The 25,678-nt window shown below is 47.6% G+C and overlaps 1 protein-coding gene and 2 long non-coding RNA genes across 3 annotated transcripts in view; 1 reads left to right on the top strand and 2 right to left on the bottom strand.

The window, feature by feature from the left end:
• Positions 1-4,531, bottom strand: part of LOC309845914 — a 28,311-nt gene extending 23,780 nt beyond the window's left edge. Inside the window, exons 1-2 of the long non-coding RNA XR_014301590.1 lie at positions 4,342-4,531; positions 1,868-1,983 (exon numbers count right to left, since the gene is read on the bottom strand). This is a non-coding gene — a long non-coding RNA (uncharacterized lncRNA). The remainder of the gene's footprint in view (positions 1-1,867; positions 1,984-4,341) is intronic.
• Positions 4,532-4,876: 345 nt separating this feature from the next.
• SLC1A1 (solute carrier family 1 member 1) overlaps positions 4,877-25,678 on the top strand; it is a 70,479-nt gene continuing 49,677 nt past the window's right edge. The window contains exon 1 of the mRNA XM_082694418.1: positions 4,877-4,993. Within this exon, the coding sequence (XP_082550544.1) occupies positions 4,903-4,993 (91 nt within the window). The 5' untranslated portion in view covers positions 4,877-4,902. The remainder of the gene's footprint in view (positions 4,994-25,678) is intronic.
• Positions 16,076-24,343, bottom strand: LOC309845825. The gene is made up of 4 exons (XR_014301523.1): positions 24,289-24,343; positions 23,813-23,853; positions 17,619-17,745; positions 16,076-16,249 (listed from the first exon to the last, which is right to left on the bottom strand). It is a non-coding gene; the product is annotated as an uncharacterized lncRNA (long non-coding RNA).

Here is a 25,678-nt window from a genome sequence, read left to right as displayed (position 1 = left end):
TTATTAGGTAGTGTAATTGTTTCCAACTGAACTGGAATGGACAGCCCACCCCCCAACCATCATTTTTTGGGGGGAATAAAGTTGAAGAGGTAGAATGATTTAGTTTAAGAATACAAATGCTTTTAATGAAAGATGTTACAAACTACCTAATAAGCCTCAGAAAAGTCATAGCATTTTTTAGATCTACCGGAAGTCTGCAACGCTGCCCATTTCTACATAGCTTCTCTAAGTTTACAATTTATAATCTTAAAATTATACATTTTTAAATATTTTATCTTAAAACATCTTTAACTGGTAAACAAATACTGGTTTAAATTTTCATTTCCTTGAGTTCTTGTGAGACTGAAAACTTGTTCATGTTTCAAATATGTATCAAATATGTATCAGCCATTTGTATTTATTACTTCAAATGGTATCTTCAGATGAGGTTGTTTAAACTCTTCAGAGAGGTTAAACAACCTGCTCAAGGACACACAGTTTTTACAAAGCAGATAAATATATATATATATATGTATATATATATATTTATATATATATATATATATATATATTATATATTCTGAAATGAAACAGAATTGTTCTTCAGTTTGTCAAAGCAAGCAATAAAGCCTGTGGGGAAAGCTCTGTTCAATTCAGCCTGCAAGGACGTCTAAATAATATATAAATCTCTTCAGGCCAAATCTTCTTTATAAAATATTACTTGGAGAATTATTGTGAAGATTTAATGAATTATAGTTCTTTCTCCTTTTAATTTATAATTTCAAGATGAAGTAAATAAGGAAGAGATTGCTAAAAAGACTGAATGTGCTGACAGCATCCTTCTTATCACCCATCAGTCATGAATGGCTACGCAGCGGTAGATGCTGAAGGAGACTCTGGTACCCCATGACCTCCTTCGTCCCATTACCACAGCATGAGGACAAAGCAACCAACTGCAAATGTTTTATGATGGTAGACCAAAACCAGCCTACTATTTCTGGAGGTGATCAGAAGCTGATGCCTTACTTTTTGTCCCTGAACCAGTAATATATAAGCCAATGCTGTCACCTGATGATATAACCTTGTATGGCAAAGTCAAAGTGTCTTTCCTTTCATAACAAGAGAGTCCATGACTCAACAACTGAGGATGAAAAATAGAAAGAAACAATAGCAGTAAAAGAAATGGCAGAGTTGCTTAAATGTTTGGGGAGGGGGGGAAGCACACTGGCAAAATGTAATGTATTAAGACATGGCCAAAGATTTGTATCAGCAGGGTTGAAGGCATCTGAGGGGTCTGGGGAAAAGGAGATGTTAACACCTATTGGAAGCGGGGAAAACCCTACAGATTTCTTCTACTTGGCTTTAAGGTCTTACCCCAGGAGAGTAAAGTTCCTGTTCCAACACCTGAGTGGTCAAGTTCCCCTCAGAGAGAACTTACAAGAGAAACGTCTCTTAACTTTTGTCCAACTTGAGATTATGTGCTTTCATGACTATCATAGACAATGAAAATTTAAAAAATAAATCTAAAACGCTAAGTCTCCTATCTCCCCCCAAAGTGATGCTTACTACCTGTAAGTAGTGCTTATCTCAGGCAAATATATCATAGAACCAGGGGTCAGTAGTAGCCACAGAAAGTGAATTCAGGAGTTCAGCCACCAAAATGCAAGCAAGTTCCACCTGAGAAAAGCACTTCAAGACACCCTAATGTCCCCTGGATTTGGAAGGATGGAATCCTGAAGATCTTGCATAAAGTAACTCAAGTAATTTCCCCTAACAATTCTGTATTTGTTCCTCATATAAAAGGCGGTCCATTCACCTTGAGCCAGACCACCTAGTTCACCTTGATTTTCCTCTTAACCAACCAAGGGAACTGAAGGAATTTTCTTACCTTCTATGTGCCCCAGATTCCTCAGCTGTAAGACAAAGACGCTAATGACACACAGTATCTCATCTGATTCTTCCAGCAGTTCCACGAGGTAGAACACCAGTCCCTATGGCATTCAGCTGTTGGGAGGATCAAGGGAGATTATTTGTGCAAAGTGGTTAGAAAGGTGCCTGGCACAAGGCAAGTGCATTATATCTGCTTATTAATTATTTTTTATTACCACCTAAAGTGGAACCGCCAAGGAGCAATGGCATGAGTGCGGTTTATAATTCCCTTGGCCCACCTGCTTTGAACTTTGAAGATTCTTGACTCTTACGTTTAATTTAGGAGATTTTTATTACTTCAAAATGAGTGTATACATGTTGGCTTTATTCATCTTTTTATATTGCACTATTTTAAAATTGCATAATTTAAATTAGCATAAAGCCACTTACATATCTATGGAGTCTTAGGTATGAAAATGCAGTAGATTTAGGGTCTATGGCAACTTTAAACAGCAGTTACTCTTTTTTTTTTTAATTTTTTCAATTTATTTATTTTCAGAAAAACAGTATTCATTATTTTTTCACCACACCCAGTGCTCCATGCAATCCGTGCCCTCTATAATACCCACCACCTGGTACCCCAACCTCCCACACCCCCACCACTTCAAACCCCTCAGATTGTTTTTCAGAGTCCATAGTAATTACTCTTAATAAATATGCCAAGGTTCTTGTGGGTCTAACGTCAGGGGGCGTTCCCGACAGGCAGGCCACAGGTGAGAGGGAGAAAAATGCACCTGCTCCCATTATCTCCAAGTACAACTGGGGATGGCGCTCGCTGTATGCCAGGCACTAAGTCTTTTAAAAACATTGTATTCAACTCTTACCATATCCCCGTGAGAGAAATAATATTCATGCCTCCATTTTACAGATGTAGAAACTAAGACAGACAAAGAAATTTAAGCAATTTGCCCAAAGTTACCCAGCTGGTAAGTGGTGGTCCTGGGATTTTAACCTAAACATCCTACGCATAAAACCCAGATGTGATTGTTCTATTAGATGTCAAAAAGTTGTGATGTACAAAGTTCATCTTGGTTTTTCCACTTTTTTCTCTCTTTAGGGCCCATTTCTCTCTTCAATACAACCCTACCCACAACTGTAATAGGCATGAGGAAGCTCACGGGAAACACTTGGGAAAATACACGAAGATAGAAAGCAGAAAGATTCAAACACGTTATTATATCACCCAAAGACAACCACTGTTAAAAATTCGGCATATTTCCTTATGGACTTTTTTTTTTTCCTAAGTATAAGGTTTTGTTTTCTATGTTTGCTTTACATAGTTGTGACCAAACTGTATGCACAATGTAATCTTTTTTTTCCCTCTCTTTTTCCCCTTTCCCTTTTTCCCCCTAATATCATAACATATGCTATCTCATGCAATTAAAAATTTCATAAACTTCCTTTCTATAGGCTGCCTAATGTACTACTGCACAACAACTTCATAATATATTTGCCATTCCTTTCCTGTTGGATACCTGAGTACTTCCCAGCTTTTTGTGTGTGGGTGGGGGGGTGGCTATCTCTGTCCCCTCTTTCTTGATAGTTTCCCTCCTTCTGACATTTCCTCAGATCCTGCTCAGGCACACAGTGACCTTGACACCTCTCTATCCTTCCTGCTCTCAAAATTTAGTTTCTGGAGAAGATCTGATCAAGTCGTTCATGCTAAAGTGTACCTGGTTCTTAAAGCTGAATTATAATCTCTTCAAGTAGGCTTGCATCAATTTCAGCCAAAGGAATGAAGCTCTAATTGTGGGGTTTTAGTCATCAGATAATCCAGTTGGGGAGCTCCCCCACCCTCCCCATTCAGAGCGTAGCCTCCGCAATAGCAAAAAAAAAAAAAAAGGGGGGGGGGTGCAGATCTTACTTAATGTTAGGAAAGCTGACAGGAAGGCAGCCTAGAGCTGCGGAGGTGGTGGTGTGGGAAAGGGAAGGAAAGAGTGTGTGTAAGTGACGGTGAAATAATGGGGTAGAAGAATTGAAGAGAACTAGAAAATTCACTTAGGCTCGCGTAATCTATTTGGCACCACTTACCTCGTTTCTCCAACTCCCCGGTTTGCCTTCCCAGCGCACTTGGCCTTAGGACTGGGCCCTCCCACCTTCACCCAGCGCCGCTCCGCCCGGCGCTCACACCTAGTCCCTCTGCCAAGGCTCACAGTTCGGGGGCCTTCAGCGGCCACAGAGCCACTCAAGTTTCTACGCGGGCCCATTGCAAGCCCCGCGTCCACCCGCCGTCCTACGGGTGCCTCCCCTCCCACTACCCCGAGAAAGAATTAATAATGGGGGGCGGGAGCGGGGATTAGGGGTTTGAGCTCACCAAGTCCTGCTCTGCCTGCCCCCACCCCCAGCCGTCCCTCTTGCCCCGCTGGGGGCTTCAGGCGTTCGGGACGCTGCGGCGGGGAGCCGAGGGCACCCGCGACAGCGCCGTTCCCTCACCTCTGCCCACCCGCGAGGGCTCCGCGGCGCCGGGGGCAGGCGTGTGCGCCGCGGCGGGGAGCGGGGGGGCGGGCGCGCGGCCAAACCACGGCGGCTCCGCCCATTTGGGCTCCGCGAGGAGGAAACCCCAAATCCGAAAAGCTGGTCTGGCAGGACAGAAGAAAAAAAAAAAAAAAAAGCGACTCCAGGTGCGGGCTGGCGGGCGCGGGCTGCGGGCTGCAGGCTCCGGGCTCCCGCGCGCACGGCGCACGCCCCCACGCGCCCGCCGCTCCTCCCCCCTTCCTCGCGGGTCGGCCCCGGCGCTGCAGAGCGCGGCGGCGGCAGGAGGAGCCGGGCGCGCCCAACGCGCACTGCCGGCGAGGTGGCCCGGGCGACAGGCGCGGCGCGCGGTCTCAGGGGACAGCGGCGGTGACAGCGACAGCGGCGGCCGCGGCGGCCCGCGCGCCCCCGCCTCCCGCCCCCGCCGCGCCGCGGAGCCTCCGCGGGTCCCCCGCGCTCGCGGCCGAGCTCCGCGCACAATAGCGGCGGCCGCGGCGGCGGCTCCCGGCCCCGGCGCCCGCCATGGGGAAGCCGGCGAGGAAGGGATGCGACAGCAAGCGCTTCCTGAGGAGCAACTGGCTGCTGCTGTCCACCGTGGCCGCGGTGGTGCTCGGTGAGCGGCTCGGCGGGCGGGTGGGCGAGGCGCGCGCCCTCACGCGCTCCCAGCGCCAGGCCGCGTGCGGGGCCGGCGGCGGCGAGGGTGGGCGAGGCGCCGCGGCTGCGCTGGGTCGGCCTCGGAGCCACGCGGGGGCTTCCCCGCCGGGGCGCCCCTGTCTGCGTGCGAACAAAGCTCGGCGGGGACTCCGATTTCGGTGCTCCACGAGCTGCGGGCTCCTCTTTACCCGAAACGATCAGAGGGGCTTGGAAGGGGGAGGCGAAGCTCCTGGTCCTCCCCGTTGGGAAGCAGACACGGTTTATTATTAGGTTTTCAGTCCTGTGTGCTCTCCGCGCCCCCCCCCCTCCCCCGCCCCGTGCTGCCTGGACAGGGATCGAGTGCGGAGAGGGTCTTCGGTCCTAGGTTGGACTAGCAGAGGCACCTTAGCCTCAGGGGTGGCCGGGCCCCCGAGGGGAGGGAGGTAGAGGGCGTTGCCGCTCACCCGGGGCCAAATTCTTGCCCAAACTCAGGTGTGTGCAGTTAGGGCCCGCCGGAGGTCACTGGGGAAAGAGAGCTCAGAGAACTCAATTTTTTCCTTTCCCACCCTGGTAACCTGCCAGAATAACCTCCTTGAGCTTCCTCGCTCTCCACATTGTTGCTCTATTGAAAATAATTTTGAGTCCTATTTGCGTGTTTTTAAACAAGGGTGTATTTAAATGATTCACTCCTGACAGATTACTGGACTAAGCGGATGTCTGAGCCATGGCTCAGAGGTATGAGTTGTTCGGATTTCGATTCAGTTTGCCTCTCTTAGCACTGGGGCTCTGGAATGCGCTCCTTTGGGGCTGGAGTCTGTCTCCTTTTCTCTTTGAGCTCACACAGGTGGGGACACCCAGCAGGTGAGATTCCTTTGAAGTCCCCATCTTCCCCTGGAAACAGCAGCTGGGTTTGCGGAAAAAGGGATGGGGTGCCAGCCTCCGGACCTCCTGCACCTTCTCCAGGGATTTCTGAATCTCAGAATATTGGGCATTGCCTATCCCTACTCTTGATGCCCTACCCGCACCCCCCCCCCAAAAAAACCCTGTGTAAGTTAACGGAATCCTCAGAATCAGATTTGCTCCTCCAGAACCTTGTGCAAAATAAAGTCAGTTTTCGAGTAAAGAAATAACATCTTGGAATTGCTTTAGCAGAGGCCATTTGTGGGAGGAAAGGAGAGAAGTAGAGAAGAAAGTCTTTCTTATCTGTTTAACTATTTCCCCCAAGGGCTAAGTGGGCTTAGGGGGTTTTAGGGAAGGTTTATCCTGCCCCCACTACATTTAAGCAATGTAGAGTGATTTGATTTCTGAGAGAGTGATTTGATTTCCCTGTATCCAAACAGATGAAATGGCCTTGTTTGTTTTCCCTCGTGATAAGCGTCCACAATTAATTGTTAAGCCCTTTTTAAGGATAGTTACTGGGTAACTTAGGTCAGCATTTCCTCCTAATTCTTGGTAAAAGTGGAATAATGCTGCCTTTTTAGCCTCAGAGTTCTCCAAGAATACTCACCCGTTAACCAAGTGTAGCATACCACTGTTCAGTGTACCCATTCACTGGAGGCTGGTTTGGAGAGGATTTTGAGCAGTTGTTCCCTGGCCTTTGGAACCTGTTGCAAAAATACAGCTTCAGGGTCAAGAGAGATTACATGCCCATTTTGCAGATCTGGCCTGTGGCATCAGGGCACTTCCCAACAGTTTTTAACCTGGGCAAAGCTCGATTCAGACACTTTTCTCAAGAAAGAGAAACCACCATATAAAAATGTCAAGTGCCCCACTGAGGTCTTTCTGGACATTTGCTCCTCCAGGAACAGCACAGGGCTAGCCTGAGGGTTTCCGCTCCCGGCCTGAGCCATCCCATTCCATCACAGGCACCTCCTAGGGTCTTCCTTTTTTCTTTCTCTAGAGCGCTGGGTCTGAGTGGAAATAATACCTCTCTGTGGAGTACACGAGCTCAGTTATTTAACCAGAATGAAATTCCAGCTGACTTACAACAGTGAGCTTGAGTCCATTTATTAACTGATAGTAAGTTTATTTTAGAAGTCTTAGTTGATACAGAAAGTCACCAGCTCTCTCCGGCAGCCTCCGTTCTAGACCTTTTTAAAGAAGAAACTGTTAACTTTATTATCTCCCCCTGACAGAACGTCGTCTTCTGATTATAGCCATTAAAATGTTTGGTCTACCATCAAAATGTTTGATCCCTGCTATAATTCAGTGGTCTTGACACTTTAAAATATTCTGATTATTGAAATGAGGGACAAAGGTTTTTATGAGCCCACTTAAAGCTTCTGTTTTTCAAGACCTAGGATATGAGAGGAAATGCAGTTAAAGAGATTTTTTTTTTTTTTTACAAAGATATGGGAAGGATTAACCATTTTGTTTTATGCCCCCTAGCCTGGATCTCAATTCATTTAACAGGCAGAAATTCTAAGAGTAGATTTTTTTGTGTTCCAGCTGGGAATTCTGTCCAAACAGAATCACTGTGTGTAAAAATTCTGTGTTTCAGCATTCTGATTCAAGTGACCCAGTGACGGTCATTTCGTGTACAAATCTTCCTCAACTTGGGGTGGGGTTAGGTCCCCATAAGCCCATGGGAAGTTGGAAATATCAAATATCATAATACAAAAAAATGCATTTGTTGCATCTGACCTGCTGAACAGCATGGCTTAGCCTGGTCTGCCTTAAATGTGTTCAGAACATTTCCATTAGCATACGGTTGGGCAGAGTCATCTCACACGTGTCATGAGAGAGGACGGCACCACATCTCGCTCACCCAGGAAGAGATCAAAATTCAAAAATTTGAAGTCTGGTTTCTACTGCACCAGTGTCGCGTTCATACGGCTGTGAGGCTGAAAAATCATGCCAGGGACGGTGTGTGTCGTGTTGGTAAAGCGCTCAGGGAAGCCTCACCCCTGTCACAGCCCAGAGCAGGCGCTTTCTATCCAGGATGTGCCTTATTCCAGCCACCCGGAAAACCTGATTTCCACCTTACGGGTCTTCAGGAATGGAAGTAGATGTTATTTACACGAGCCGGCAAGCTTACTCATTCTGAATCCTTTACTTCCGAACGCTCAGGAAGCCGTCCTTTATAGATTCAGATGCTGCTGCTTGACGTGGAGAACGTTCTTCCAGCTTATTAGGAATACCCTTGCCCCGGCTTCCCGTCCCCTACCCTGCGCCCCAGCAATATGCATTCCGCAGTGCTTGTTTGAGTCGTGATAGATGTTTCTGGGTGTCTCTGAGGCCTCTGATGAGGGGGGCCGGCTGCGCTCACCTGCACAGAGCCTTGTGCGTGGTAGCATTCCGGAATGTGCATCATTACTGATAAAGTTTGTTTGGTCTCGCGACTCCCATGCCTGGTACTGCTGGGCCTCTAATCAGCCCAGTCTTGGGATATACCTGTAGCAGCCAACACTTAGATTGTCCATTCGGTAGAGACTGCCCCAGAGCACAAAGCAGCAAACAAAACCGTCAAAACCCCTTTCCTCATGGAACTTCTGCTCCAGTGCAGAGAGTAAACCATCAGCAGAACAAAGAGGTAGAGTACCACACGGAGTGTGTCAGATTCTGAGAACATGGAGGGGGCTGGGAGGGGCTTGCACTTTTACATCAGAGCCGCAGCGAGGGCCCCACTGAGAAGGAGACCACTGAGCCAAGACTAGAAGGACGTGCGGCGACACGTGCACAGGTATCTGGGGAGCTTCCTGGCTTGTTTGAGAAGGAACAGGGAGTGGAGGGACAGAGCAGTGGGGGAGTGTGGGCTCCTCTAAGGACTTTGACTTCTCCTGGGAGGTGGGAAACCTTTGAAGGGTTCTGAGCAGAGCAGGTGGTCTGGTTGTATTTTAATCTGCTCCCCCTGGGCTCCCCCTGGCCGCCGTTTTGAGTACAGACTGGGGGAGGGGGCAGGGGCTGGAAGCAGAGGCAGGCTGAGGAGGCTAGAGGGCACTTCACCTGCTACGCATTTGACTTCTTATACTTCTCCAGCCTCATTTCCATCATGCCTGGTGAAATATTAGGAAATGCTCATGGAAAAAAGGCAGGGGAAATGCTTTGCGGCTACAAAGTAGGTGTTGCCTCCATATCTGTCTATGAGGAAACTGTAACCTTGCCCACGTAGGGGTGAGTGAACGGAGACTCAACAGTCATAGGCCCTCAGATGAAGACTGGTCCTCCCGTTCCTTCCCTTCCCCTCCTTGGGCTGCTTCTCTCTGACTTGCTCCCCAGCTCCCTGTCGTAGCCAGTGCTTGCCGACCCTCCTGGGAATCACAGTAGTGTGGGCCCAGTGCCATACTGGGGTGCCGTACTTGGGTCTGTGTTGTCCTTTTCTCCCCTGAGACTGGGCAGGGGCAGAAACATGCCTCCAGGGCTCTGCGAACCCCCATGGCTGCGCTTCGAGGGATGCTGCTCTGGTGGGACTTGGCAGGCTCATCCGCCAGACTGGCCTCCACCGTGGGTGACTGGCCTCCACCGTGGGTTCAGACCCACCCTTGTGCCTCTGGTCATGAGGCTGTGGGACTCTTCCTTCCACCTTCAAAGCCTCCTTGTCCTGCCTTCTAACAGAGGCGCGGGGCAAGACTGCAGCGGAGGGTGTGATGGAGGGACATGGGAAAATAAAAGGAACAAGGCTGCCAAGGAGGCAGAGGCAGCTCCTGGGGGGCGCCTAGAGTTTAGACGTGGTCTGAGGGTTAGGTTGGCAAGGACATGGTCAGAGCTGCGTTGGGGAAAGATCACGGACAGGTGCGTGTGGCGAATGGATCCTGGGAGGGTCGTCTTGCAGGTGGGCACACTACCGAGGGGCATGTCCGTGTCCAGACAGAGAGAGCTAGGGCCCTTGGCTGCTCAGCTGCAGTGGGAATGGAAAAGAAATGACAGTTAACTCGAGGTGCTCAGCAGGTTAAGCTGATGGGGTATGGCCAGATTTGGTCCTCCAGGGGAAGAAAGTGGCCATCTCTAGCAGGAGGTGGAATCCTAGAAGTGGCACAGGCTTGGAAAAGAACTATTGCACACCCCCACTGTGCAGAAGGAACATCTACTTGTATGCAGTACTGTGCAGTTAGAATATATTCTTTTTTCACCCCGCTAAGCCATGAGCCTCCCTGAACCTGTAGCATCTGTCACAGTGCATGGTGGACTCAATACGTTTGTTGATTTGTTGATGAGACATTTATGACCCGGAGAGAGTAAGACATTGTCCTGGTTTATTGAGTGAATAAATGAGCCCTAAGCTTAGCCTGAGCTCCATTTCCTCCATAAATTTTCTACTATCTACTTCAGCATTCTCTAATCTTGACATCAGGACCCCAGATTAACACTTAGTCTACACATATTTCAAGCATGATCACCTTTTCCTTCTCCAAACTAGATCATAGATCCCTTGAGGCCCAAAGCACCCCCACTACTCCTAGCCAATGCTGGAAAATGAAACGAGACCTTAAAGTAATGGGACTGACTCTTCAGAGCTCTTTAAGAAAGGGTATCTGATACTTAAACTTTCTGGGCCTTTGTTTTCTTATCAGAAAGGAGAGGGATTTGGATGAGCTGGAAGAACAAGGATTTCCTTCACGTGCCAGCTCCCCGTTATAGAGAGTGGACTGTCTGGCGGGATAGGTTTGCTGAGAAGGAATTGGAAACAGAAGTTCTGGAATTGATTACTGATGTCTGCCCAGGGCTTGGGAACAGAGAGTAGGGGCATGTGTGCTGTATACCCAGTTGACCCCAAGTTAGAAAATCTCTGCGGTTCCTTCTACCTTTCGTCCTTTTGCTCAGGGATGATGTCATCATCATTCCTCAGTTTATAGCTAGGAACTCTTCCATGGGACACTAAGCAAGTGATAAAGGAATTACAGGAGGATGACACGATCTTGATGTTGAGTCCGCTGTAAACCCCCATGACTTGGGTTTAATAATGTAAACTATAAAAATAAATAAATAACGTGATTTGTCTATGGGACTATTACCGGGGCAGTGTTCCATGTCAGCTTTAGATTATTCAGGAATATGAGGTCTAATAAACGTATGTTGTTCCTCTATATGTATAAATATCTTGCATGTGTCTGATAAGTTAAGTACTTTAGAGACTAGGTCCTTTAACTGGCGTAGCCCAAGTTCCACATATTAAAGAATTAGAAAAAGAATTTGGGGCTTTGAATGTCCCTCCCTGATCCTTTCATTTTTGAAACCAAATCAGATCCAAGCAGATGTGGGGACTCACTAAAGAGATTCTGAGTTTGGGTTGTTCTCTGCATGGTATATACACCTCGAGCCTATCAAACCAAAACCCCACATAAAGCTATATGAACCCAGGATGCCTGGGTGGCTCAGTTGGTTGGGCGGCTGATCTTTGGCTCAGGTCATGATCCCAGCATCCTGGGATCGAGTCCCACATGGGGCTCCTTGCTCGGCTGGGAGCCTGCTTCTCCCTCTGCCCCTGCCAACCACTCTGTCTGCCTGTGCTTGTTCTCTCTCTCTCTCTCTCTCTCTAACAAACAAGTAAATAAATAAAATCTTTAAAAAAAAAAAAAAAGCTATATGAACCCAAAATGATAAAATAAATCTTTTGAAAATTATCACAGATGTTAGACTCTGCCCTGCACCTTATGTTGTATACATGTTCTTAACGCCATCTATTGGGAGGAATTTGAAGGTAAATTGATGAAGAACAGAGAAGGCCCAGAGAAGGTGTGTGTGTGTGTGTGTGTGTGTGTGTGTGTGTGTATATGTACCTGTCTGTCTGTCTATTCAGTTTGGTGAATAGTCAGAAAAGAGAACATTAGGGACACCCAGGTGGTGCAGACAGTTAAGCATCCGACTCTTGATTTCAGCTCAGGTCATGATCGCAGGGTCCTGGGATCGAGCCCCACATGGGGCTCTGCCCTCAACAGGGAGTCTGCTTGGGGGTCTGCTTGGGATTCTGTCCCTCTCCCTCTCCCTCTGCCCCTCCCTCCTATTGGTGCACTCTCTCTTTCTCTCTCTGTCTCTGTCTAAAATCAATCAATCAATCTTAAAAAAAGAAAAAGATTGTTCATAGCTATTCAATATCTTGTTAGATGTTGCTTAATGGGAGACATTGGATTTTTTTTCTTTACAATATACAAAAAGGAAAAAAAAAAAAAAACCCTGTAAAATCAAAGTTATCTACCTGTCAAAAATTTGAGCAGCAAGCAATAAAGGAAACTTCAAATGAAGACACATGCTGTAGAAAACTACCATGAGCCAGATGAGGCTCTGCTAGAGCTCCCGTAGTAGCTCAGACAGCGCAACCCCCCGCTAGGTCAGACAGCGCGTGCTTACCTAGGACGGGGAATTCAAGAGAGAGCATATGCGTGCTCGTGCGAGCGCTTGCTTGTGAAGAGAGAAAGCTTTCCACATTAATTACTTGTGAGAAATTGTGATTACCTGTAACAGAGCTGAGCCTCCCAGTAACTGTCCTGTGGGGACTCAGCGACACGCGGGCTGGGTGCCAGGGAAGTGTGGTTTGCCTGAGGAGCAGCTGATCCACCCCCCACCGCCGCACTCCCCCCCACCCCCGCTCCCCCTACAACGTCCCCCTCGCCCCCCACCCCCCACCCCCAGTCCTCGTGCTAGAGATCCAGAGTCATGTATGCTGTGAGGACCAGCACTCTCGAAGCAAACAAAGTCATTTTCAGTGACACCAAGCAGTCCATTTAAACCCCCCTGCAGCAGTGCATTAACGTAGCAGGTGTTTTCGGGGCCTTTCCTATTTAGAATGTTAAACATACATCTAATAGCAGAGAATATCAGAGACAGTGACTGTTAAGTCAATAATTCACTTCGGAGCCGTCGTTCGACTCCGTGGCTAGATGGAGAAGGAGCTAATTCATTACACTTGCTGAGGAAACAGCCCCGGCTGCAACAAAGAGTGCTCTGTTGTCATTAGCGCACTCCACAGTAACACCTCTGTTGATGCGAAGAAAGTGTTTCAGTGACTCACTCGTTGCCAGAAATGTTACTACCCCACGTTGGAGAAGTATGTGCCAACTGCCTGTTCCATGACCAGAGGTAGAATACTTCCTTTCCAGCAAACACTCCTGCACTTTCCGGGGCAGGTGGACCTTGTCCCAGGCCCCAGATGATCCAGGCTGCGTGTTCCGGGCTGTTCCTCTCTGGGCCCCGGCTCCAGTTGTATGAGTTCTGGGCAACGGTCCCCCCTCAGCCAGGACGAGGAAGACGTTGTGCCTCTTCTCCAGCACAAGACCCAGAGGCAGCACTAAGGAGATGAGCCCCTCTCACCAGTTCTGCACGTGCGGCCCAACGTCTCTGTTCCCCCAGGCCTCCTGGTCTCAGGGACCCTAACTGCGTCCACAGATGGGACAGCTGTCACAGCACATCTTCATGTGTCAGGAAGTCTCCTGACATGAGCGTCACATGTCTCTGTGAGGTGTGCATGTTGATTGCAAAGAGGTGGCCTTTGGGACTGGAACTTTCCATTCAGAAATGACCAGAGAGGGTCCATGCTGTGTGTTTATTCTTATAACTGCCCTGAGACAGTTACTCGAGTTCAGTGCCCTCGGGCTTTGAAAGCTCCATTTACTTACTCAACTAAGAAGGAAACCCTTTGGGAAGAGAGCTTAAGTGAGTTTATATAATCAAATGATATTTTACCACTGTTCTGTTGCTCAAGAGTTATCTGGTTACTTATAATTCGTAAAGAATTAAGTCAACAACAACAATAAATGCATCATCACCAGGAATACCTAACCACTGAAAGCCTAATCTCCAAGCCTCTTCCCACTTCTGAAGGATAAACTGATTTTGCTCAGTTCTTCTGGGCATTTCAGATACTTCATTGTCTTCCAATTCCATTAATCGCTTACAGGTTTCATGCCAGATTCCCCAAATTATGAGACAACAAAGGAGACACGTTTTCTTCTTTGAAAAGTTATTTCTCTTGCAGTTCACTAAGCCCATGAATTGCTAAAATACGTTGAGAGTTTTCTGTGGGTTTATGCACATTTATTTCCCGTTTGAGCCTGAGCACAATGAGGTGGGAAGTTTGCCTTTCCGCAGATGAGGAGAAAGGGACATAAACGGCTGAAGTCCGTGGCTGGTCCCAGGCAAAGCTGGGATTTGTACCCAGAACTGTCTGACTCCAAAACTGAGGTTCATAACCATTAAGCAAGGTTCCTTCCTTTCTAGCAGACCTTGCTACACCAGCACATAGTTCACATGACTCTTGCAGACTTTGGTCTTGTACGGTAACTAAACAAAGCCTGTGCTCCACCTTCTCCCTCCATCCCTTGCCTGTCCCTTGGACCCTTTATCCTGTCCTTGACTTGGGGTCCCCAGTGGTTAGCCTTCCCCTTTTCCGCCCTCATAAGCCCTCTATTTGAACAGGTATTCTGGCTGAGCTTGTCTAGTGCTTGCTTTCCCAGGGTGTGTTGTATTTTGCGGCCCTAATGCTTCTGCTCATCGTTCCACCGACTGTTATCCTACTCATCCTTGCAGGTGAATCTCCTAATTCCCACTTTTACTGTATAGACCATCAGAGATGATCTGCCTTCTCTGTGCTCTTGTCACCTTTCATTTAAATCCACATGTTACACTGTATTTGCACCACCTCCCCAAACCCTGCCCTGTGGCAGACATCACAAATCGACTACTGCAGTCTTAACCACGGAGCTCAGTTATGGCCTCAAAATCCCCAAAGCTGTCCTATGAGCAACCACTGTCAATCAAAGGGAATTGGTGTGTAAGAGGAAAGGTGTTGTCTGTGATTGGGAAGGCCTGTTCACCTGGCAATCGATTAAGAGCTCAGTTCAAAAGAAGCCAATATTAATGTTACTGGCAAAAGATACAAGGTGAAATCTGTGTTTCGTCCCAGTGTGTCAGAGGCATTGTGTGTGCAGATAACAGCCACTAACAGTAGCCCAGGTGTGGTAACTGCTGCAAGAAAGCCCCATCTTGCCTTGGGCCTTCAAAGAAGAGAGGCAGAATTGAGAACGGATTCCTGGGAAGGGCCAGGAATGGCCTTGAGCCCAGGTCGAGATACCGATAAGAGGACAAAGACCCATATCCTGCCCTTTGTCCAGTTTTGGTACCATGGGCAACTACTGTGTTATCAGTGTGTTGCTATGTTTTCACAACTTCTCTGTCTCACCTCAGTTTCCTGAGGATAGAAAAATGCTATCTTTTGGGGGTCTGTCATACTCAAGGCATCTAGTACTGCACTGGTTTTGTAATAGATGCCCCCAAATCTTTTTTCACTGGTTATAAAACCTTTTTTGTTGAAGGAAAGGTAAATCCTTGGTGAGTCTCTCCCATTGGTCCCCAGGCTAACCACTTAGTTGTATGGGTATCTGTTTGTTTGTTTGTTTGTTTTTAAGATTTTATGGATTTATATGAGAGAGAAAGCACAGAGAAAGAGGGAGAAGCAGACACCCCACTGAGCAGAAAGCCTGTTGCAGGACTCGGTCCCAGGACCCTGAGATCATGACCTGAGCCAAAGGCAGATGCCTAACCAACTGAGCCACCCAGGTTCTCTGGTTGTATGGGTTTTTGAGTGAAGACTCTGGGGAACTTTTGTCAAGCTGGAGTCATCCCAAATATACCTTACTTCTACTTTGGGAATCCCAGAAGAGGAAGCCTGGTTCTGAAGCCATTTTAGTGTGAGCTCCACATGGCCTCGAAGCTCCCAGACTGAAGGGCTTCTCCCTACCCTGAGGAAGGTGTAACCTTCTTGGGACACCAGCACCAGAACCAGCCTGATCTCCAGGGAATTCTTTGGACTGATTGGAGAGATCCATCTGGCCTCCCAGATTTCGTTCATGGCATAAAGCTGAGTCAGCCTTAAATGATAGAGCTTTTTTGAATGTGGTAGTTAGCGATTCCTATGTCTGTCAGGGAATTTATTTCTAGGTTTCTCTCCCCCTGGCCCCCACCCCACACATCTTTTTAGATCCTTGTCCAAATTCTGCCCATTTTTCTCCCTGTTTGGAGATTATTTCTCTGATAAGGAATTAATTAGCCCATCTGTGCTGTCTGTGCCAGGAGACCTTGAACTTGAACTGCTTGGATAAACACTAGATTTGGTCATTAAAAAGTCTGAAGATGGGTTTTTACTTTTTTATTGGCAAAAGTTAATTGTCAACCAGGAGAGTAGCGGGTCGGCTCCATTTCTGCTTCCTCTTCATCGATTCCTTTCTTATACCTGGAGAATTTCCTCAGGTTTCATGTGTGGAGGAGGAATGGAGGTGGAAATATTGCTGTTCAGAAGGCACAGACCCTGAGAAACAAAGTTTACACCTACTGTTGTTTAAGTGGGAAGGACTGAATAAACTGCTTGCTTTTTTTTTTTAATTTTTTTTTTAAGATTTTATGTATTTATTTGACAGAGAGAAATCACAAGCAGATGGAGAGGCAGGCAGAGAGAGAGAGGGAAGCAGGCTCCCCGCCGAGCAGAGAGCCCGATGCGGGACTCGATCCCAGGACCCTGAGATCATGACCTGAGCCGAAGGCAGCGGTTTAACCCACTGAGCCACCCAGGCGCCCCACTGCTTGCTTTTTTTAACCTCAACTAGGTAATCATAGAAGACAGGACTTAAGGAATCTAAGATCTGGAACCTTTGAGTTCCCTGGGCTTTAGGGCTCATCCCAGAACTTCCATAGTCTTTGGGAATCCTGCTCATTGCTCTGGGCTCTAGGGAAAAGGGTTCCTGGATCAGAGCAGGTGGGTTTGCAGCTGTGGCTTTTAGATTTTTCTCTTTCTCCCCCTCTACAGCCTTCCCCTCACCCCAGGCAACATCTGTTGTCCACTGGGCAGTGCAGAGAAAGGGAGCTGAAGAGCCTCACAACCATTAAACATCCCAAGATTCCAAAAGTAAACAAAACTCTTCAGTGTTACTGTGAAAAGATCACACTCACCATGTTTGAATTGGGGGGGGGGGGGAATCTCTGGTGGTCATCTAAAATGCGTTTATGGTTATTGCTAGACCTTCTGTTTAATTCATTGTTCTCAAACAAGCTTATCCATGGGCAGATATTTTATAAACCTGTAGAGTTACTTATAAGTGTTTCTCATCGTTTCTTATTGTTGGGGGGGTGCAAATGGGGAAATGGGGATCCTTGGTACATTGTCGTTCCTTGAAGACACTAGTGTACAATGCCGTCTTTGTGGGGTTTTCTGGGGCCCTCTGCTCATCCTGTATGAAAGGCATCTGGGCTTCTTTGAGTGGCTGTCTGGCATGTTAACATTCTAAACAGGACTGTTCTTTCACAAATAATAATTAAACAAGTTGGCCATCTTTGCCTTTTTTTTCTCCCGGTGAGGATTAAGAGAAGTATCCAAGGTATTTACAGACCGATTCCTGACTCAACCTCTCAACACTGGAGACCACTTTCATTTTCATTTTAATTTTTAAAATACCATAAAATTCTTCAAGAAGTCTTAACTCACTTGAAGATAAATGTAAATATTTCTGTGGTCCTTGCGGGGGGGTTCAGATTTACAGCTCCCTAGAAGCGAGGGCAGGTAGGTAAACAGTCAGCAGGCAGGTGGCGCAGCTGGGAATCATGAGAGAACAAAGATCAAGGTGACAAAAATTTTCCAAGCAAAGGTGAGAAACAGCCAAAGCAAAATAGGGGAGTTCACTTACTTAGCCTTCTGGGTGCAAGGTTCCTCAGACTGGGAATTCCAGGCTTGGGACAGGTGGCTGGCTGCCTTCTTTCTGCCAGAGGTCTATCTCTTTCTCGGCTCTCAAACTGTTCCTGACCAAAAACCAGCTGTGGGGAAGATGGTCGGATTTTGTTTACTCAGGGAAAAGTCTTCCTGAGATGGTGTAGTGAACCCAGCAGGTGTTTGTGGGAGCCATAAGACTGGTTACAATAGGTCATGTTCCAGATATATAGTGTTAAACCTGAGGAAAATGTGTGTCCTCTGACCAGAGATCCCAGGACCTCTCCAAACCGTATGAGTGTGGGTGAGGGGACTTAAGTTCCTCCAGGGACTTGGAGGCCAAATATTTGCCCAGGTACCAAGGATGGGAGAGAATAGAGTGGAACCACAAGGTAGATGAAGGTCTTTCAGAGACATGCATAAAACAAGCTGAGACGTGGTGCCATCCATAAAATTATCAAACATGGTTAAAAAAAAAAAAAGGTGATTTTAGAATCCACTAGTCAAGTCATAGATACACATCTTAGAAATAGCCCAACCACACAAGTGTGGGACTGACACAGCTTTGCGGGAGAGAGTCTGTATGTTCCTGGATTGAAAGTTTCCCTCACAACTGGCCTCCAAGCCAGCTGATGCTTCCTGTAGGGACCGGAGTCCTGTGGGGTGGTCCTGCAGCCAAGTTTGAACCCAGCAGGCTCTTTGGACTCCAGGGGCCCCAGAAGCCTGGGAAAAGTCCAGAGGCATAAGAACCGGCTCCCAACTTCTCATGGGTGCTTTATGATAGCCATTGTCAAAGGGAGACAATCCCACCAGTCAGGAAATACTGGAGAGGCCGCATTTATGAGGGATGGTCCTGGAACAATGTGGCAGAATTCACGCCCACATTCCTGTGGCCCAGTTTTCACGCCTAGCCAGTGGCATCCTCTCTCTGAGGTTTCCTCCTGCCTTTTGTAATTCGGTGTGTTGAGTAAAGAGTAGAAAAGTGGTGGTGCCTCCTGGGCCCACGGAAAGCATGGCAGTTAATGCATCCTGGGTTCATTTCAGAGCAGTACTTAGCAAAGTAGCTGTGGAGAGTCAGGCTCTGTGCCTGGGGCAGGGGGTGTGCGGAGGTGAGCAGACAGGAGCTCGAGATGGGGGGATGGGCCGGGACAGAGGTCTGTTCAAGGAGGTAACCGATGCAGATGAAGCTCTGCAGGCCCAAAGAATGGGTTAATTCCACCTGAGAAGAGAGCCCAGGAAGTGCTTTCTAGAGGAGGTGACCTTGTAGCTAAGTTTTGAGGGGCAAGTAGGAGTTCACTAGGCAGAGAGTGACGAAAGAGTTCTTTTTGTTTTGTTTTGTTCTGTTTTTAGAGGGGGATCTATAACAAAAAAGGCACAAAAGCAAGGAGCATCTTTGAGAAATAGCAGGGAGTTTGCTGAGACTGTATTGACGAGACAGGGTGGTGAGGACGTGCAGGCCCGGATCGGTCAGGGACCTTCAGAAACACAGGACCCACTCGCTGAAAAGTGTTTCACTGGGGCGCCTGGGTTCCTCAGTTGGTGAAGCATCTGCCTTCGGCTCAGGTCATGGGATCGCACCCCGCATCAGGCTCCTTGCTCAGCAGGGAGCCTGCTGCTCCCCCTGCTTGTGCATGCACAGGCTCTTTCTCTCTCTCTCTCTCTCTGGCAAATAAATACAATCTTTTTTTTTTTTTTTATCTTAAAAAAAAAAAAAAAGAGAGAGACACCCAGTTCTAATAACTGTGGGAAGCTGTTAGCTCTCCTATACCTGAACAGACGAGGGGAGAGGGCAGTATTACCGCAGTCCAGTGAGGAGTGGGGCTGTGGTAGAGGGGCCCCATGTTGGGGCCTGTGTGGCCCCAGGATCACAGCTCCTCCTACAAGCATGGCCAGGCAGGGAGGGAGTGCGGGTGATGAGTACCCCAGCCTCTGTCTCTGTCTTTGAGATCACAGCTAGTGCCTCTCCTTGGCTAAACTCAGCCAAAGCCAGAGGACATGGAACCTTTGGTTACACACTTTGAAGAGCTCAACCTCCTGGGACCTAAAGCAGGGCAAGAAAGGACAAGTTAAGTCCGAAAGGCAAATAGAGAAGAGCCAGCACAGAGCCATATGGCATTGAGTGCTACGAGGTTTTCTCAGGACACTGCTTTTTTTTTTTTTTTTTTTTTTTTTTTTTTTTTTTAAAGATTTTATTTATTTATCTGAGACAGAGACAGTGCGAGAGAACATGAGCGAGGAGAAGGTCAGAGGGAGAAGCAGACTCCCCGTGGAGCTGGGAGCCCGATGTGGGACTCGATCCCGGGACTCCAGGATCATGACCTGAGCCGAAGGCAGTCGTCCAACCAACTGAGCCACCCAGGCGCCAGGACACTGCTTTTTTTTTTTAAGATTTTATTTATTTATTTGGCAGAGAGAGAGCACAAGTAGGCAGAGTGGGAAGGAGAGGGAAAAGCAGGCTCTCTGCCCAGCAGGGGGCCCCAATGTGGGACTCGATCCCAGGACCCTGGGATCATGACCTGAGCCGAAAGCAGCCGCTTAACCGCCTGAGCCACCCAGATGCCCCAAGATACTATGAGACCAAAAAAAAAAAAAAAAAAAAAAAAAAATGTTGAAAAGATGCAAGGTCTATAAATGATGGCAGAGAAGTAAACTTGATGGTGTCTAGCGATACTGGTCGCAACTGCTTGTGAGGCTCCGTGACTATCCCAGCACGACCATTCTCCCACGGTGCCCTGTCCCACTGACCCAGACCCTTGGCCTCCACATCCAGAGAGCATTGCGCCTACATCCACCAGCCTTTCTTCTATGCAAAGAGGGCAAATGCTGTTGATGGTGGAAGCACCCAGAATACCAGGGACAGCTTCTCTCCCCACCTATAATTTAGGAGTCTTCTATTTAGAAGTGACGGAAAATCTAGGTCACACAGGCATAAGCCAAAAGGGTGGAAGGGGGTGCAGTGACGTGTAGAATTTATGGCTCACATAATTTAAAAGCTCAAAAATAATATTGGCTTCAGGTATGGCTGGATGCAGGGGTTCAAACAATACCATCCCAGTCTGTTCTATGGGCACGAACAGATTCTGCATGCCTGTGTCATTTTCACCCTCGGACAAGACTCCCATTGGTGGGAACATTGTTGTCAGCAGAGCTGGGGGTTTCCATGTCCCTGTTCCACACCCAGCACAAGAGAGAAAGTTTCTCATCCTAGAGTTCCAACAAGACTCTCGTGCCTTGGCCTGAGCCCCGGGCAACCCTGACTGGGTTATATGTCCCCCTTCCTCAGTCAGTCCTGGGACAGAGGGAGTGTGGTTGTCTGGTTGGCAGGGCCTGAGTCTGTCCCTCTGCCCACACAGTTCCCCCAGCTCTGAGCTGGTTAAGGTGTCCCTGCACCTGACACAGATGGAGAGCTGGGCGGTGTGCTGGCAACAGCAGGGACAATGGGTCTCTGTCAGGTGGCAGTTACAACAAATGCCCTGCCTTTGACCTTTTGTGTCCCTATGCTAGTTCCTGAATGCAATTAGTACATAATTATAGACCACGTTCTATTGAATTCATAATGTTACAGAAACGTTTGAAGTTGTGTAGCTATTCACTATCGGCCTTGAAATTGATTAATTTTAGACAGAAACCACTTCAAAATCTGAGAGAGAGGAAGAACAGTTAAGCAAGGATGACAATTGAATTTTTGTTTTAAACTCTAAAGAATTCAATTTTTGAAGAGCCTACAGCTCATACCATATTTAATGATGAAAATCTGGGTGCTTGGCCCCTAATATCAGGAAGAAGGCAAGGAAGTTTATTCTTACCACTTGTATTCAATATCTCACTGGGCCCTGAACTAGTCCCATGGAGCAAGAAAAAGATGTAAAAGGCACAGCTTGAAAAGAAAGAAAGGAAACTGCCCCTAGTGACAGATGACATGATTTTTTACCTATGAAATTCTAAGGAATCTACAAAATAACTCCTAAAACTGGTAGGTGATTTAGCACATTTGCAAGATACAAAGTTAACCCACAAAAATCATTTTTTTCTAGGTACTAACAATGTATAGCTGGAAATAGAAATTTTGAAACCATTATTTATCAGCACTCCAAAAAATCTGAGATTAAGTGCAATCTGACAAAATATATGTAGACTCCGTAGGCTGAAAATTATAAAACACTGACAAAAGAAATTATAGACCTAAGTAGGTAGAGAGACATACCTGTGCATGGATTCGAAGATTAATCTCAATAATCATATGCATTTCCCCCACGTTGATTTATAGATTTAATGTAATTTTTTAAAGATTTTATTTATTTATTGAGAGAGAGAGACTGAGCACGAGCAAGGGGAGAGGCAGAGGGAGAAGGAGAAGCAGACCCCCTTGTGAGCAGGGAGCCCAGCTGCAGCCTCAATCCCAGGACCCCAGGATCATGATCTGAGTTGAAGGCAGATGCTTAACTGACTGAGCCACTCAGTCATCCCAGATTTAATGTAATTCCGATCAAAATCCCAGCAGGATTATTTGTAGATACATCAGACAAGATAATTCTAACCTTTATGCGGAAAAGCAAAAGAACTAGGAACACTAAAACAGTTTTAAAGAGAAGAAGGAAGTTGGAAGAATCACACTATCCTATTTTAAGACAGTGATCAAGACACTGTAGTATTGGTGAAGGGACAGACACAGATCAATGAAACAGAACAGAGAGCCCGGAAACAGACCCCTGCAGAGATGCCCGATGGATTTTTGACAGAAGTACAATATGTATTTGAAGAAGAAACGATCGTCTTTTCAGCAAGTGGTATTGGAGAAACTGGACACCCGTATGACAAAACTTAAAATGAACCTCTGTCTAAATATCACATTTTTTAAAGGTTTTATTTACTTATTAGAGAGCACATGAGCAGTGGGGAGTGGGGGGCAGGGGGGTGGTACGAGGGCAAGGGTAGAAGGGTCAGAGGGAGAGGGAAAAGCAGACTCCCTGGTGAGCAGGGAGCCCCGTGCAGGGCTCGATCCCAGCACGCCGAGATCATGACCTGAGCCCAAGGCAGATGCTTCACTGACTGAGCCACTCAGGCACCCCTAAACCTCACGTTATATACAAAGATTAACTCAGTGTGGATCATAGATCTTTAGATCATAGATCTAAAGAGGTAAAACCGTGATGACCTAGAGTTAGATAAGAACTCTCATATATCCAAAGCACAGGTCATAAAAGGAAAAAGAATTGATAAGGTGGGCATTATTAAAAAATAAGAACTTTTGTTTCATGGAAGATACGCTTAAGAAAATGTACGCGTATCAGATCATCAAGTCGTCCATCCGAAGTTGTACGCAATTTTTAATTGTCAGTTATACCTCCACGAAGCTGGAGAGTAAGATGATGAACAGTGCGCAAAGAGGGAAGAGATGACCACACATCACCTGTCCGCCAGAGCTGAACTCGTGTCCAGGACATAGAAAGAATTTTCAAAGCTCAAAATAGTAAGAAAACAACTCAACTTTGGTAACGGGCAAAAGAGGGGCGCCTGGGTGGCTCAGGCAGTTAAGCATCTGTCTTCGGCTCAGGTCATGATCCCGGGGTCCTGGGATCAAGTCCCACATCAGGCTCCCCTACTCAGCAGGGAGCCTGCTTCCCCCTCTCCCGTTCCCCCTGCTTGTGTTCTCTCTTTCTCTCTGTCTCTCAAATAAATAAAATCTTTTTTTTAAAAAAAAAATGGGCGCCAAAGATTTAACAGAACTTCACAGAGAGCGTACACAGATGGCAAAGAACACACCCAGAGCTATTCCGCACCATTAGCCATTAGGGAAATGCAAATTAAAACCAGGATGAGCAGGATCTGTCCGGGGAAGGGAGAGGCTGTGGTGCGTCACCCCCCTCCCCAGGCGCATTCTGAGAGCTGGCGCACTCAGAATGGGAAGGAGAGATCAGGTGTGGGTCATATCCCACCTGATAAGCTGTCCCTGTCCCCACACTGAGGCAAACAAGAGATAAAAGGTTTTCTTACAGGCATAAACCCAGGATGAGATGCCACCCCATACATACTAGAATGGCTGAAATGAGAAACAACAGCCGGTGCCGCTGAGGGTATGAAGCCGCTGGTGCTCCTGCACTGCCGAGGGGATGTGAAATGCTACCGCCGCTCAGAAAAACCACCCGGCGGTCTCTTAATAGACATGAAATGTACCTTTACCATATGACCCAGCAGTCCCTCTTCTGGGTAGAAACCTAAAAGAAAAACTTATATTCACGCAAAGACTGATGTATAAATGTTTATAGCGGCTCTAATCATAGTCACCCCAAACAGGACACAACCCCCACACCCTCTAAGCAGTGAATGGAGACGCGCACTGGTGTGATCTACTGGGCAAGAAAAAGGAACGTACAGGCTACCTCTAGTACGATTCAGTTACGTGACACTCTCAAAAAGACAGAACCATGGTGTGTAGAACAAATTTGTGACAGCCAGACATGAGAGGTATGTGTGTGTCTATGAAGGTATCATGTTGGGGGTTTCTTGGCACAACAGAATATTCTTTGTAATCCACAGCCTAACCTTGATGACGGTGGTCAGAATTTTAACCCATGTTCAAAATCATAGGACTAGACGCTGAAAGTGTCAGGGTTACCATACGATAAGTACACTTAGGTACACACACCAACCTCCGGAGTCAGGCTGCTGCATCGAGGCCAGTGTTTGCAAAAGGAGGTCTGTGTTTAGTGGTGAGGAATTTCTGCTTCCTGGTGTGTGATTTCTAGGAAGAACGACGCCTCCCGGGGCCTGATGCTGCCCTGGTTACGGATATCTGATCTCACCGGATATCTGATCTCACCGTTCTGAGCGCTATCGGGCACGGACAGAAAGGGAACTTCTTAACTCTGTATCTTCAGGGCAAGCCAGGGCCTGCTGCTCATCTGGCCCGAGGCCACACATGTCACATGGATTGTGGAGGAGCTTGGGAAGGCTTGGCAAACACCCTTGAGCTATGTTTTGAAATTTCCAAAGTAGGGGCGCCTGGATGGCTCAGTCCGTAAGCGTCTGCCTTCGGGTCAGGCCGTAGGATTGAGTCCCACTTCAGGCTCCTGCTCTGTGGGGAGTCATCTTCTTCCTCTCCTTCCACCCCTTCCCCAGCTCATACTCTCTATGGATGAATGAATGAATGAATGAAGGAAATTTCCAAAATGGCAAATAGGTAAAGTGGGAAAGCAGAGGCACCAAAGAGGCAAATCTCGGACACTGGGGCACAGGACGGAACGTGAAATGCTGGGGTTGGGACAGGCCAGGACTGGGGCTTAGGGTTGGGCCGAGGAGCTTGGGGGCCTTTGTGATGGGAAAGCATTGAAAGGGCTTTACAGAGCAGGAGAGTGACTCAGCCAGATTTGCCTCTTGGAAAGATCCCCCTGGCTTTGGTTCTGAGCGTGAACTGGACGCCAGAAGACCAAAAGCAGGAGGGGGTAAGGAAGTGGGAGACAGATCTTGGGGTCGACTGTTCAGCCAGTCGAGTCAGCAGAACCTGGCAGCGCCTCAGTGCTCTGGGCCTGGAATGGACACCAGGTCAGCTAGAATGTCCCCAAAGTACACCAGTTCGGACCCAGACAGCTTTGGGATCTCAGCGGTGTCTCTGTGTCCTGTGGGGCCTTGGGCCTGGTACCTCGCTTCCTGTGCCTCAGTTTCTCATCTGAAAATGAAGTTAGCTCAGGGCGGTTGTTGTGAAGATCAGTCAGAGCTGGTTATGGTTAGAGCAGAACCTTATCAGAGTCTACCCAGCCGTCAGTGAATGTTTGCAGGGACAACGCGAAGTTGGGAGGTAAGGAAGGAAGTCTGTGTAACGGATCCTGATCACTCCTAAACTTTAGTGGCTTAAAAAAACAATCATATTGGGGAGCCCGGGTGGCTTAGTTGGTTAAACATTCCACTCTGGGTTTGGGCTCAGGTGGTGATCTCAGGATTGTAAGATCCAGCCCCATGTCGGGCTCTGAGCTGAGCAGGGATTCCGCTAGAGATTCTCTCTTCCTCTCCCTCTGCCCTTCCTTCCACGTGTACTCTAAATAA

This window comes from Mustela nivalis (genome assembly GCF_964662115.1).
Source record: "Mustela nivalis genome assembly, chromosome: 13".
Taxonomy (NCBI): Eukaryota; Metazoa; Chordata; class Mammalia; order Carnivora; family Mustelidae; genus Mustela; species Mustela nivalis.
Note: the sequence above shows the minus strand (reverse complement) of the source record. Positions and strands in the feature narration are given on the sequence as shown.